The sequence below is a fragment of the Pseudopodoces humilis genome, chromosome 2 (genome assembly GCF_049639895.1).
Source record: "Pseudopodoces humilis isolate 2021_Gansu_Grassland_sample_001 chromosome 2, ASM4963989v1, whole genome shotgun sequence".
NCBI lineage: Eukaryota > Metazoa > Chordata > Aves > Passeriformes > Paridae > Pseudopodoces > Pseudopodoces humilis.
The window spans coordinates 27593518-27609617 of NC_142201.1; the positions used below are offsets into that span (position 1 = coordinate 27593518).

The window sequence follows — 16100 nt, forward strand, 5'->3', positions numbered from 1 at the left end:
AACTTCTTGTCAACTGGAATATTCAGATCAGACATTCATGTAGTTTTTTTTATTATTACTTTTATAATTTCAAATTAACTTGTCTTTGCTTCTTTATTACAAAGGAATTCAGCAATCAAAGTTTCTTCTGTTACACAGAAAGAAAAAAATCAAACATTTCTGCACATTTTCGGACTGCAACCTCCCACTCCTTCTCCCCTTCCACCTACACGTACAGTTTCCAAGAAAATGTTCAAAGGCTAAGATCCATATGGGATAGTCAGTGTTTTAGAAGCAACATATCCATCAACAGCACTCTTTAAAGGACACTGCTATAAATTCCAGAAATCTTCAGCTGCACTTGTGATACAGAAATGAAGCTTTACAGCTCAATTAATGACTTTTCGTATCTCCTCTAAGAAGCTCAATATCAAAAAAAAAGCCACACTAGAACAAATCAGAAAATGGAAACTCTTCTCTAAATGTCAAAGTGAAACTGTGACATTTCAACAACCGGGCTGCTTTATCACTGCTTTTCAAATACAGGAAAAATCAGTGTCCAAGTTTTCCATGCATCAAACACTATTTGGTCTGGAAGCTTCTGTAAAGAAATCAACTTAACTACATTAAAACCAACTACTGCATTATTCTTGTAATTTACACTGTGCTACACATGCCTATTTGTGATTAGGAAAGGTACACTCAAATTCCAGTATCAGGTACTGAGTTTTCTTTACCCGGATCATTTTAGAGCAAAAGGCTAAAATTATAAAGATTCAATTATAGGGACATATGTGGACAGAGACAAATGCACCATCTGGATGCTTCCATAAACTGCCTCATGTATGTTCTCACCCCAGTGGCAAAATGATATAGAAGACTCACTAGCCAAATTTAAATGTTCTTGGGATTTTAAATCCTCAATACAACAGGAAAACACCTGTCTTGTTCTCAGAAGACATATAAAATGAATGGGGTTTCTCAAGACCTACCATTCCAAATTCTCTCTACATATTTAAATTGAAGCTTGCTTGCTTTAAATATGTGGTCTCTGGTTTCAAACACAAATAAAAATATTTTCACCTAATTTATAATCTTATAAATTATGCTATCTTGCTTTTGAAAGATATCCTGATAAGAACCTGATAAGAGAATATACCTTAAATCTAAGGCAGCCCTGTATTCTGAGAACATATCTATAGTGTGGGGAGAAGGCACAGTAGCTATGTAGGACTTTTCATTGCTTTCTGTTCCCTTGATGTAGAGAGGAAAGCTACACTGGTTTGCCTCTCCTTCACAAACACTAACAGAGGACATTGGCAACAATATCACTAATATGTGTGAGATGCTCCAAATTGTCTACCTCAATGCATACTCCTGTCCTTCAAGAAGTACGTCATAGTTTGTGTACCCTCTTCCCTTCCAGCACTTGGTGGAAAGATGATTTATATTTAGGTATCTCACATTTGTATGAAGTAAAAGGAGTGCACAGGACAGCTCAGGATACAAATTTGACTTCCTAACACTAACCCACACAATTAAAAAGAAATTAGAGAAAAAAAATACAGCAAGTCCAAAACAGACTACCCTCAATGCAAGATGACAACCCTTCAATTTAAAGACCCTTCCAAATAACTGAGATGAAATTATTCTATTTTAAACACATGTAAGTATAGTTCTAACTTTGTAATTTCACTTCTTGTATGCTCAAATTTACTCTCAATTCTGTATCTGAAAAGCAAAGATGCAATAGATGTTACAGATAGAGACTGAAATTTGGATCACCAAGCCCAAACCTGAAGAGAGAAACTACAAAGCAGCAATTATACAGCCCCTCAACTCTAAGAAATGCTTTAGAAGACAATGATCCAAATACCGACTAAAGGGCAGTACCTCAGCATCAGAAAGCTCAAGACAGTCCCTCCTGAAGTACAACAGATCTACCCTTTGAGCTTACTGTGTTTTACTCCAGTTGACCCATACCAATTCCAAGCATGATGAAACACCTTAGTAATTCTACCATAAGGTCAGAATGCCCATGTTATACCATACTAATGTTTTCCAACATTAAATAAATGTTACAAGAAAATACAAGATGTTGACTACATTTTCTCTTTAGAAACCTCAAAAATCCTTAGAAGCCTGTCATTGATATTGTAGTTTTTTGCAGTTTGCAAAATCCTTTTAGGAAGGGGAAAGCAAACTAAATACCATCTTTTCTGTACTAACTTCCTCTCTGAATTTCAGTGCACATAGTTTCATTAATCAAGAGCTCTCAGGTTATTTGCAATTACATACACAAAGACAGGCCTCTCTGTCTCTGAAGGGGAAGTAACAGGATGAAATGGCTCACTTAACAAAACAGCCCAACTCCTCTGAGGTTTAGTCCTCACAGCCAAAACATAAAACCCAGGAACTCACACACAAACCAGAATTTCTTCTGCAGATTTACGCTCAATAACTATAGAGTAATAGTAAAGTAATACAATTATCTCCTGTTATGAAGAACTATTTCCTGAATGAACAATTAAAAAAATATCTTACAGGTTGGTTAGTAAACTGGTAGAGCCCTATGCAAAATAATGATGTTTCCACCACATCAAAATACATTTTTCCTTTTTTCTTTCACTTTCCATTTCCATTAATTTTTAAAACCCCAAATACTACAAACAGGAGTGATGGCAATGATTGCATACAATTTAGATTTAATCCTAAGTCTTAAATCAATTTCTAGTGCAAAATACAGCTACAAATAGTCATCTAATAGAAAGATCACCCTTAAATGTCCACCTGTCCAAGCTGACCAGCCATTAAGAGAGGTGTCCATCCAAATGAACTTGCTGAGCCCACAAAACAAACTTGTCAGTAAACGATCACATTCACCACTGAAGCAACTCTCAAAAAAAGCCATCTGTGCTGGAACCTTTCCCCTTAAAACAACAGAGGTGGGCATTCTCTCCAGCGCAGCGGCTTTGTCCTTTACATCTACATACACTCCATGCATTATGGACACACTCCACAAAACAAAACACTTTTGAGACTCAGAAAATGGAATGAAACCTTTCCTTACACATTCTAAGACAAAGCCCAGTTTCTTTTGATGTGAACGCTAATTTACAAATTCTGTTTGCATGGAGTGAGAATGTGCCACAGAATAGCCACCTATTGTTCAGGTCTTCAGAAAACCTGAGAAACAGAAAGCAACAGAACCCAAGTGGAAACACATAGAGAAAAAGAAATAAATTATTAATTAAAAATTTTTAATATCTAAAAATATTAAATCTCAAGACAGCCCAAGGCCACAAAAAAAAAAAAAAGGAGAGATCCATCCAGTAATAAGTGAAATAATTACTTAAGGCTGCATATCGAAGGAAATAGCCACATCTGAAGGAAAAGAATTCTAAGGTGGGAGAAAGAACAGCCACTGCCACCTATGTACTGAAAAACTTCTTGTCCTTTGAGTCACTGTAATTGGAAAATGGTGTCCCTCAGAGGACATACAGAGGCTACTGATTTTCCCTTAGTTTGGTCTTTAGAACGGTGACCCAGCTCCACACACCAAACAAGGTACATAATCCCTTTAACACCTCAGCTACTGTCACCTGTTTCTTCTCTCTGCTACCACCTTCATGTGCTAGGACATGAAGCCAAAGGGGAGGACAGTATGCACAGCACACAAACACATGTACCCATATAAACATGTGCTTATGGAGAAAGCCCAGCCCATGCAGATAGGTGCAATGCAATGACCCACACTGCAGCCCCAGTTCTGCTGCCCCAGCCAACTTCAGTTCTCCCAGGAACCTCCAGTACTAGACAGTGTGTGGAAAAAAAAGTGCTCTATTTTCACTGGTTCAGAAGAAGAGACGTAATTAGAAGAATGCTTAAAATATTTTATTCTTTATAAAAAAATGAAACATCAAAAGAGTTGAGAGTTCAGATACAAACTTTTAATGCTAAGAAGAGAGTAAAAGTTTGCCTCCATAGCTGGAACAGGGCGTAGGAAGAGCTACTGGCAATGGAGTGACTCTCTTTAATACTGAGATGTGAAACTACCTTGGGAGCTAATTTTTGGGTTTGCTTTAAGGCCAGACATTACAGGCTGAAACCTAACTGGCTCAGAGAGGGGCAAAACCAAGGGTCCTCTAAGGTGACAATTGAGGGAAATAATACCAAAGACATCAGTACACACAGCCACACTGTGTTAAGGTGCTCCTTTTATCTTTCACATATAATTATGAATAAAATAAAGGCTTGTTCTTTGATCTGTAAATATCGATGTATCTCCAAGCACACACAGACATTCTGCATGGGAAAGGGAAAAAAAGTACACCTATTAGATAAATCTTCTAATACAATGAACAAATTCATTTACTCAGTATAGATTAAAAATAGGAAGATTTCTTTGTGCCTTCAGCCTTGCAACATTTTACTGCATCCGTCACAGTGGAAAAAATCTGCTGAAAGTTAGCACACATCATGGCTTCCATTATATATTTCTTCTAAATTCTTAAAGCAGCACATCCTTTAAATTATCTACCCCAATAAATAATCTACCCCAATAAAGCTAAAACTTCAACAGAATACAATATATACAATTTTAAACTGAAAAAAGCAAACTTCTGAACTATTTCAAGCTAGCACTGCAACAAGCTTCAAGGTTCTGCATTCATTGTTGCTTTTGGCTTTTCATTTTGGAGCAGATAAAGGGCCTGGTGCATACATCCAGCAGAGAAACTCTTATCAAGCAATAAAAGAAGCATTATTCTGCACCATTTTTTAGAAAATCAGATTTTAATTCTACCAAGAAGAGACTTGGACTCCTTTAATATTACTTTCAGTGGACATAGTTGATAAGCATATTAAAATTATTTAAATGTTTGCAGGTGTACAACAGTTCCAAAACCACAAATTCATGAGTTTGTTTTGCATTCTAGATAAATATTTTAGTGTTTTATAGTAACACTAATTAGTCAAAATTAATATATTTTTTGCAATTATGTATCTAATTGATAGTGAGAAGGCAGACCCTCCCCTGTCACCAGTATGTTCTTCCATCATTTTCCATATGCAAAAATACTGCTATTGAGTATGTCTCCATCATTTTCAAAGATCATTAATGAAGTGAAAATGGCTACTTTAACTAAGTCTAGGTTTTAATGATGATTGTGAGGCAGATATATTTCCAGAAAGCAGCAAACCATTTCAGTTACATATTCTACAAATCATCTGCCACCACTCCAGTGGCTTCAGCACTACCAGCACCTAACTCCACACGCTCTAGATGGGAATGGAAGAAATCTCTTCCCTGTGTTTGAAATCATTGTGAACATCTTCCATTTCTCCTTTCTCAGCAATCTATGTAACCACAATCATCTATTATTACTGTGAACATGGAGGAAATGCAGTTGTTCCAGCTTATTTTTCCCCCGAAACTAAAGACACCACACCTAAAAGGAGTTCCCATCACTTCTCTCACTACCACAAAACCATGTTCTCCTCAGTCTCATCACTGGCCAAGTCACCACCGTTGCCACACTGTCTCGCAAACAAACATGCTTACTTTAAGCAATGCAACTAACAAAGCAGGATGAAGCACAGCAGAGAAAAAGTGCTTCTGCTGAACAAATTCAACCATGAAATGAGCTATTCTAGGATTCTAGGAAATTGAGCAAGAATTTGTGCTGTATATAAACACTTCCACTACTTCCTCTCCTTAAATTTGAACTTAAAATTCCTGTGTGCCAACTCCTTTAAAGAGATGACTTACCCTTATCCAATCCCCCAAGAGGCACAACAGACATGCCACTACTGTCATGCCCACATTTTCTGACAAGCTTGAAAGCTTCAAAGCAACAATAAGTGACACAGAAAAAATACTTTTATTTTTACTGACTTCCTATACAAGGGTTGATTTTATCACTAATTTCAGCTAGAGATGTTTGGCTAAACAAAAACTTCATATAATTCCTTCTTAGGATTTTTTATATGTGATAAATTATTTGAAAAATAGCTATATACTTGAAGAAGTTAGTTATTTTTTAAAATCAACTTTATTAAATGCTGGGCTTGGAATGGAAAGACTAGCATTTCTTACAGGTCTGTGACAAGGAAGGTCAAAAACACTGGAAGCTTGAAGTTCTAAAGAGATTAAAAAATAGCTTCTGTTTGTCTTGCTGCTTTTATTAACATAAGCTGTTAAGGCTTAAGAGGCTGTGCTATACAGCAATATACAGTGATACCATTTTTATTTTTATTTCCACCACTCTTTCACTCTGTAACAAATTTTATATCCTTATGATGTCCAGAGAAGAATACAATTGGAAATAACTAATTATAAACTAACAGAAATATTTCCAAACTGGTACTTGGTTCTATTACGAATTTAATGTGTTTTCTGTGATCTTGCAAATGTGGCTCAGGTCACTGGTAAACAAGAAAATTCATCAAAGAAAGAGTACTGAAGGCTCAGTTTAGTGCTCTGACTGTGCCAAAAATTCTGTGCATACTTCTTATGATTACACTTTTAAAAATTAGTGTGGAAGAACGGGAAAATATTCAGCTAAAACCCATGTTAGAGTCATGTAAGTAACTAAGTAAAAGACTTTAGTCTTTTAAAAGACTAAAGACTTTAGTAATCAAATTTTAATACTTGAAACAAGATTTAGAAGCAACCTGATGAATGTCAAAATACCACCTTATACCATTAAATCTGCCACACATATCACATCACAAATACCAAAATTGGATCACTAAGATATTTTTAAAAAGAAAACTTCCTCAAAAGCAAGCCAAACAAGCAAAAAAAGAAAATAAAGGTCAATAACACACACATACATACTAGAACTTAGATTGATAATTTAATTGGAGAATGAGATTTCATAACCATTTATACAGAACTATGATGGTAATTGTTTAAATCTGAATTGAAATATTTATATGTAAAAAGGAAGTACACCAAACCTCTTAACCAGCAGTAAAGAGGAACTGTTTTCTATTGCTAAATAAACCATTGCATTAAAGAATGACCAATTCCTCATTTCTGCTTCTTACTAGGGAGTGACTCTGCAAAGAAAAAAGGGCTAACTTCCCTGTCAATTTCCAAATGAGCACTGAAAAAGTGGTACTAAGTAGCTCTCAAATAGGAAAATATGAAGTTATAAACTTGAAAAAAAACCAGCATTTTCATAAAAATAACTGGGGAGAGGAGAGAGATATAAAACTGTTGATTCCTGGAAGCATCATTCTATAAGGCGTTCAGGGACTGCTGCAGATCTACTGACTGACCCAAGTAGACACGCACCACAGGGTTGACAAACACAGGAAATACTCCTGGAAGCCCATAACTCTTCTGAAATAACCTGCTAGGATCACTGATGCAAGCAAGAACTGGTTTCACTACATTACATCTCACTTGGCAATTCTTACTTTCCAAATCTGGCATATTGAGTGAATTAAAACTAAAAAGTTACTGAAAAGTTTTGTAGACCTCCAGCAGCTTAATAAAGTAGCCATTTAAAAAGTCTCTCATGCAACTCAGACATGTTTGTGAAATGTTATCATGGTTACGGTTACTCGCCATCACCACCAAAACTCATCTGTTTCTCTTGCTCCTACAGATTTTCAAACACTTCTCCTGTATTCTTGGTGTCCAATCTCCTTTTCAACATACATTTTATTAATTGCAGGGCAGGGCATCTGTTCAAAAACCCACACCAAGAGCAGAGTAGAAATGTCTTCAAGGTTTCTTACGTAGCTGTTCACTGAAGGGAAGAAGACCTGTAAGAAAAGCCTACATGCAGTGCTGGTTGTGAAGCAAAGGCAGTAACATTCAGAAAATCATGGATTCCCATGAAAATGGCACCCTGCTGCTGGATCACATGCCTCAGTCACTCATGGCATGCTGCTGCCTGGGGAGTTATGCTGCTGCCAGGAAAATGACTTGCAAAGGGATGGAAAAAATGTAGAAGTTTTATTTTGAGTACACAAACAACTGACTTCTCAATTATTTTGGCTTCCTTCAGATAAGGTTTCTGTTTGGCATGACAGAGATGAGCCAGCAGGCATAGATCATCTTTGCTGCAGAAGGGGAAACCCGTGGAGTTGCACTCAGAGGCAGCTCCGGGGGTGGTGCTGGCAAACACCCACTCCAACCAAATGGAAATGGGAATTCCTTTCCGCCCCCCAGCACATGGGAAGAATTATATTACAGAAAATTACAGTTTAAAAGATGCATGCTGGAGGTCTCTTGCTTAGTAAGACTTATTCAAAATGTATGGAGAATACCCTCTCCACAAAAGAAATACTGTAAAAGGAAAGTATTTTGAACTTCATTATAATGAATTAAGATGAAATTTTAATCACAGGCATGGAAGCTGGCTTTTGCCTTAAAAATAGTGATAATTATCAGATTTCATTCAATATGAGCAAACAAAAGATAGCAATTTGAAAATGGCCAAATTATCATTAACTTTTTACCTGCAGTATCACTCAGTTAAGACAAAAAAGGGAATGAGAAGATGAATCATTCAAAATAACTCAATAGGTGGCCTGTACACTATATTTCCATAATTAAAACTAGGCCATTGTAGCTGAGTATTCATTAGACCTCACTCAGGAAAGAGATTTAAGACACAAGTAGTATACATTAAACAGTAAAATTACAAAACCAGACATCCATCAATTACAAGAATTACAAGACTCAAAGTTTCTTCAAGTAATTTAAGGAACGCTAAAAGTTATGGACAATTCCCTGATGTTAGGACGAAAAGAAGATACAATAGGATAGAGCAAGCCCTTAAAAAGGCAAAGACAAAGTGAATGGTGTAGAAAAGGCTATTGTTTTGTAAAAAGACGTAGGATGATTCTAAAGTATCTCTTCAGAAATTATTGGGGGTCATTTGAGATTTTGGGTGAGCTGTTTTTCAGTCTACAAGGAGCTGATTTAATGAACATATGCTAAACAAGCGTTAATCAGCATTTTAATAAGCACCCAACACATTTAGGAGAGCTGCCTCTGAACGCACTTTATTTGATTTTTTTTTTTCCAAAAAAATGCTGAAATAAAATGGAAATTCAAGAAGCCTTTAAGACATTGCTAAAAATGAGCTGATATTTAAAACATCAAGCTGCCTATTCTAGGTACCCATATGTCCATTAACCTTCCACCAACTCCGAGCAAGAAACAGTAAAGCTGACAGGACTCTATTAATAAAATATTCAAGGGCTGAGATATAATTAATGACAGTCAACAGTTCTGGGAAAATTAGTTTTTAGCATCAAACAGGCATGACTTAATTTTCTGATGAGATTATAAGTTTTCCTGATAAAAGCCCACTTCCAAAAGATAGCAAACTTTCATGGTGTACTTTGGTTTTCGTGTACAAGGCACCAACATAACTGGTGGCATAAAGTTTCATTAGAACACAGATTGCCAAAGATGAACAACTATTAGTTGATGCACCTTCAACAGCAAACGAGGGGAACTATTAATTAAATAGTTACAGCTCCTATGGGGTCTGCCACAATTTGAACTATGGCTGACACTTTTCATATTTATTGAATATAAAAACGTAAATCAAGCACCAGTAATTACTGCCAATAAGCACAAGACTGGCAGATAGCTACAGGTAATCACATAGACAAACCATGACATCATTTGCATTATAATAATTCTTTCAGATGAATTATTTTTTAACACAAGAAATTCCATCTATTAAGAAAGAGGCAGGGAAAAGTGCATTTCCATGGGAACAACCATTTACTTGAGCGACACAAGTATGAAAGGGGGGTGTGGGTACGTCACTGGAAACAGCTATAAGTCTGCTGTTTCCCTCCTGAGATTTCACAAGATGCATGATTTATTACTGACAGACTATTAAGTGACACTTTGTTGGGCTTTTTTTAAGTTCAGTACCTGATATTTTGGCAGTAGCTTCAAGATCAAAGGTGGAAACAGATTTGGCTTAAGGACTAAATACTCATGACCACCATTCCCAACTGTGCTGGGTTAGGATGCATTTTAATGAGAATTTTCTTGTGATCCTTGGAGAGGGAGGCGTGATGATACATTAGACATATTTGTATAAAAAGAACTTAAGAACTTCCTTCACTGGTGAAGCAAAACTTTCAAAAGCTGTTTCACTAGATGAAGCATCAGTCTTGCAATTTGCAAGCCTTTGTTTAAAAAGAAGGAGTGGATTTTTGATGGCCTCTCAAAACAGTGGATCCTCTAAGGAAGGACACATGGTCTGCTTGCTCTGAATGGGAAATTACTGTACAGTAAGACAGGAAAGGCTTAAAGACTATAGTTTAGTTCAGGACTCTGATTCAGGAAAGGTTAAAAAAAGTTGTATAGATATGTGGTGCACAGCACATACATGTTTCATTATGGTAAGGAGTTCACAGCAACTGAACTATTAAAAAAGAATACTCTTAAGCACCAGCTCATTTGGGTGGATGTTAAGAATCTTCTGAATCTATTTGAGGTAGGTATGCCTTAGGCTGTTTCTCACTGCCACAGGATGTATGAGCTTAGAAGAGCATGAGAGGTACTTTACTCTGGATGCTCACCAGGTGTGGTCACAGCACACAAAAAGCCAGACTCCATCATTAGGCACTTTCTGCCTCAGCTGAACAAACACCCAGAGAAAACCATTAGAAAAGGAACAGGGAATGGATAGCTTGTCATAACAGTGCTTCAGAACTTAGAAACCCATGCAGGTGCGAGCAAAGGGCTGAGGCTTGGAAGATGTGACACCTAAGGATGGCTCAGCCATGAAAAAAGCCAGGTGTTTTTTCTCACACCTTTTCATCATTCACCACCAGAGTGAAGGGAAGCACCCTGAACCATGCAGCTTTGTTAAGAAAAAAAACCCAAAACCAAAACAAACAAACAAACAAAAAAACCACCACCAAAAACACAACACCCAAAAAAATAAGCACACATACCTAGACTAGGACACATTCCTTCACTTAAATAGATTTCAGTTGGACATAAATAAAAATGTGTTTAAATCAAGCAAGTACTGCCTACATTTTACATGAACACTTGGAATATTATTACAAAAGGACTGCAATCCTTTCCCAAGGTAACTTTCAACCAAAATACATACATTATATTTATGTTTTAAACAACATAAATCTATATGAAAGGAGCTTAATGGCACAACTGGGACCTTGATTTTAACCACACAAATATTTGAAAAGGCATAATCGCATTTCCTGGCACTGTAATCAGTATATTCCGAGACTATCTGTAGAAAGGACTCAGGTACTAAACATTACCATGTTAAATTTTATAACCTTGTTTGCCTGCCACCCATCCTCTAGTCCCCAATTTCCACATACTTTATGTCAGCTCAGCAGTGGAAGACATGGTAATGAAGGAGTGACTAAGAAACAAACCTGTTAGAAACAACATTGGCCACTGGCACAGGCTAATTCCACATAAGATATAGCCATGTTATTTTTAAGTGAACCTTTTAACTTTCTAATAAATCCAATCCTTAATCCTAATTTTTCTATTGAAGAGTCATTTTGTACAGCAGCCTGCAATAGAACAAATTTTCTCTATGAAAGACTTCATAAAACAGGCAAAAAACCAAAACAGAAAGCTAAAGAAAACCCCTCAAAACACTTTTAATGTGCCTGTTTCTGTTTTATTCATAACATCCTAAAATATCACTAGTAGGTTTTCCTGGCATAAAACAACAATTTATCACTATGTTTTAAGCTTTTCTACCTGTACGCAAAGCCATTCTTAATCAGTCTTTAAAAATCAAAGAGAAAAAAACCCCAATATTTCACTTGAATTTCAAATAGACTTTAAAATACACAAAAAAATTTTCAAAGCTAGATTATTTTATATGTATGAGATACTGTTGTGAAGACTTTATGTGCAAATATAAAATAGAATACATATTTAAGGACTTGAAATTTGACAGAGTATCTCAGACCACAGAAACTTAACCCCTGGCTCTGTACATAGCCACAGTGTAAAATCCCATTCATGAAGTGATTTAGCTTTGGCTGTGATACCTATGCTGAATAATCCAGTTTACATCCTTCATCTTTAAAGTGAGAGGACTTGGCATGAAAGGAGAGGATTCAGCAGTTGATATGTGTATAAAATCCACAGCTCTTCAGCCACTGAAAATACACAACCTTTGACAAACTGGAACAAAAGTATCATCTTTTTCTTCTGGATCTGATGCAAGAAAACACATTACAGATTTTTACACATGATTCTCCACCCACACCCACTCTCTGTCTCTCCCTCCCTCAATCATCTATCCATCATGTCACCTCACACTAAGCATAAAGACAATCCAAACACGTTAAAAAACAAGCATGTTAAAAATATTTATAACCATATTACATTCCCAACTTATCAAGTCTACTAAATTTATTCCAAAATACAAAAGGACTTACCCAATGTGTCTTTTAGATTTTTAACCAGAGAACCTTTCTTCAAGCTGTTTTTTCGCTCCACATAATTTGATGGCACATATCCCGTTTTGTTGGCCGCGTTTCTTACCCTCCACCATGTTTTAGAATCATCTAATAGCCAAAGACGCTCATTTTTCTTGATGTCAAGTTCTTGGTCCTGCTGTGCAGTGTAATCCCACTTTGCAATAACAATAACTTCTTCTGTCATCTTTCATGGAGTCCTTCTGCAACAAAATATTAAAACATTATCCTCAGTAAATTATATAATTCTTATAATTCATAAAATTCTAACTCATTTTATCCTTTGAATTCTTCTAAAATAAGCAAGAAAAAGGTTAGGGCAAATTGAGGATGCCATATAGGGAAAGCCCTCTTTAAAAAATAAGGGAAGTCATAATAACTTTGCTTGGGTTTTCAGCCACAAAAATAAGGCAACATCTTGACAGTAAATTCTAGTCATAATGTGTTACATTCACTATCTCAGAATGTATATAAAATATTATATGGATATATATTAACAGAAGCTTATTTATAAAATCTGTTTAATTTTTGGATATAGCATTATAAAAGTATCCCACATGTGGCATTCCAAGTTCTGATCTGAGAAAAAATATAAAACAGCAGCATTCCAAACATGTATCTTCCTTCTGCACTAGTTCCGCATCATCATACTAATATCACATATATAAGTTTTCTGCATTTAAACAAAGTTGTCCATCTTTATTTAGTAGAAAGTTAAGAAATAATTCAAGTAGTAATGCAACCCAGCAGGGAAATTTGCCATCAGTAACAGGGTACTGTCTTTAGCAAGCCTTTGTTCACCGTTTTGTGCAGGCAGCACAAAACTGCCTTTAAGAGTCTTCACTCCTGCTTTGTTCCCAGGAAGATCCCAGCTCAGCACAGTCCTGCACCAGGCATTAGTCAGCAGGGTAGAAAAGAGCACCCACTAGCTTTCATTTTTTCCCTACCTGAAATACATCCAGAGTTCCATTAAGACTGAATGAGATGTGTTTCTCTCACTTACGTGTAAGAACAATGATCTTTTTCAAAGCTATTTGTCAGCTGCATAAAGACAGCCGCATGCCTCCACGTTTTCCTACGCATCCCAGCAATTACCAGGAACAATGTGAAGCAGCACAATAGTGTGCAAGGAAAAGTCCAATGCTAGTACCAATGACATTCAAATATGTTATAACGCCAACTGAGACACGTTGATTTTACCTTCTAAATTCTGAGCAGTCACCTAAAATATTCTAGTTATTGCCGTGGGGGCTGGGGGAGAGGGAAGTGGAGGAGGACAGAAGGAGTAGGAAGTGAGAACATATCTGAAAATCAATGTAGCAGATTTGGGTTTTTTTTTATATAAAAGGTGTAGATTTCATTTAAACTACATATTAGTAGAAAAAGTGTAAAAATATTTCAAACTATTAATGCCCAAAAAATTCTGTAATACTTGACTTTGTTGCCTAGGTCTTGGAAGTCCACAACCCTATCTTCTCCAACACCTAGTAGTTTATGTGACAGAAAGGTAATCAAAACCCAAACTTCATTCAGAAATTCTGTTCAGCATGTCAGTTTTATCACCTATATTCCAAAAGGGTTCCTTCTGCAGTCTAAATACACACAAAAACACAACACACTTCCCCCTTTAGCTACCGTACAAACTGTGAAAACTGCATGCCAGACAACTCAGCTTATCTATTCTAGGAAAAAGAAGTGCTTTCATTATTTAATCTATAATCATAAAACATAATAGTGGACCCCACTATAAATTAATAGTCTCCTCTTATCATGAATTTTGTTTCTAGGAGAACATAATATAGGCCTGAGCTATTGTTGCTAAACTATTTGACACCAAAGCTCTGGCAAGCACCAGCAAAATCACCCCTCATGACCAAGGCAGGACATGATTTTTGAAAATCTGAAGCTGAGTTGAACAGGTTTAAGTACTCATTTTCCAATCAAAAACCAGAAAGAACATAACAACAATTAAAACATTATTCAAATATGCATTTGCATGGCTGAGGTCCCCAAGATGAATTAAAAAAGGAGCTATGATGCCTCGAATAACTGAGAAGCACAGCTTTAACAGGCTGTGACTTATGCAGTGGAAATGACAGTTTTACAAGAAATAAATCAGTAACCATTCAACCATTTTTCCCCCCCTAAAATAATAATCCCATCTGACAATGACAGAGAAGAGTCTGAACTTTGGACCTCCAAATTGGAGTCTCCAATAAACTGCCCTGCTTTCTGACCGACATAAAATGGACAGAGAGCCTACAGGTCGATAAGTTGATGTAGCCACAGGGGACTGCAATCAAACAAGTTCTGGAAGCTGGTGCTGTCAATATAATCTATCTCTCCAATTTAGGTTGGTTTATTTTATCTCAGCAATTGTAAAATGGTCAATTCTTACTACTCCTGGGGACATGGAGAATGTGAAGAAATAGGACATCATCAATGCAGCTGGTTGATTTTGCTACTACATAGGCTCCCCATCTGAAAAAGGTTGTTTTCACAATATAGGCATGCTAAAATGACCAGTATTACAGCATATTAATAATTTCAAAAAACCCACATTAGGAATAGTATTTGAGTAATGACTGGTGGAAAACTATAAAACTCTTTCTATACCTCAGAACAAAAAAAGGATTTGAACTGACCTCTATTGTAAGAGTCATCAAGTCTTTCCCCACAGTGTTGGGCAAGGACAGAAGCACAGGAAGAAACTATTTACCAGCGCTGACAACATCAGCTGTAGTCCTCTCAAACTCACCAGGACAGGGTGCTCAAACCTACTTGATTTCGTAAATTCCCATTAGTGCAGACATGCAAAACTGTCACTATGCATGAGAAATTATGTCATTTCATAAGCAGACCCCTTGTATGATGCAATTTTGGCAGAAATATTCAGATATACAGAAGCCAAGCTTCCCGAGCACCATATTCACACATAACCCCTTTCAGTAAAGTAGTCCAGGTTTTATTAAATGTTTAGTGACACAAGCTTTCCTTCCCAAATGGAGACAGGATTTAGAGTCAAAATGCATAATGCAATTGCAGCTAAACATTTGTCCATTTAAAGCTGTATACATGTGTGTACTATTCAGTTGTGTTGGGATATTTTTTTCAGTTTTAGGTTTATTCTTTTGGGGGGAGCAAATTTTGTTTTGTGATTCGGGGTTGTTTGACTGTTTTGGTTTTTTTTTAATGTGGGGAAATACATTAAAGTTCTTAAAATTATTTTCTTATGATTACATCATTAGACTATCTCCATCAAGGACAATATGGCTCTGCCTGTGGCATCTGCAGAGTTAAGATTTCCTAGTATGTAAATAAAGCCACATTTGTTTCCCAGAAGGAGGGTTGTAGAAGTAATAGTTTTGAAATGCTTCTCCAACACAGCCATGTGTCAAATAAAAGATTATAAGCAGACAACATAACGAGATTTGGGGGAAAACAAAAAGAAAACACAATAACACAGCCTCCCAAAGCATCTGAGAGTACTTGAAAAACTTGACATGGACTGAAAGCATGAGATTTCTTTAGTATACTGCTTACATACTGCAAAATAAAAGATACCACAGTTCCCAAAGATTTTAATGGCAACGTTGTTTCCTTCACATCAGGAAAATGAAAATCCATTACTGCTAAAAGTGTACAACTTT

General features: G+C 36.4%; 1 protein-coding gene across 1 annotated transcript in view; it reads right to left on the reverse strand.

Moving 5' to 3' along the window:
- The window catches only part of NCK2 (NCK adaptor protein 2), an 85149-nt gene that overhangs the window by 19590 nt on the left and 49459 nt on the right, over window positions 1–16100 (reverse strand). Inside the window, exon 3 of the mRNA XM_005516562.3 lies at window positions 12412–12653. Within this exon, the coding sequence (XP_005516619.1) occupies window positions 12412–12637 (226 nt within the window). The 5' untranslated portion in view covers window positions 12638–12653. The remainder of the gene's footprint in view (window positions 1–12411; window positions 12654–16100) is intronic.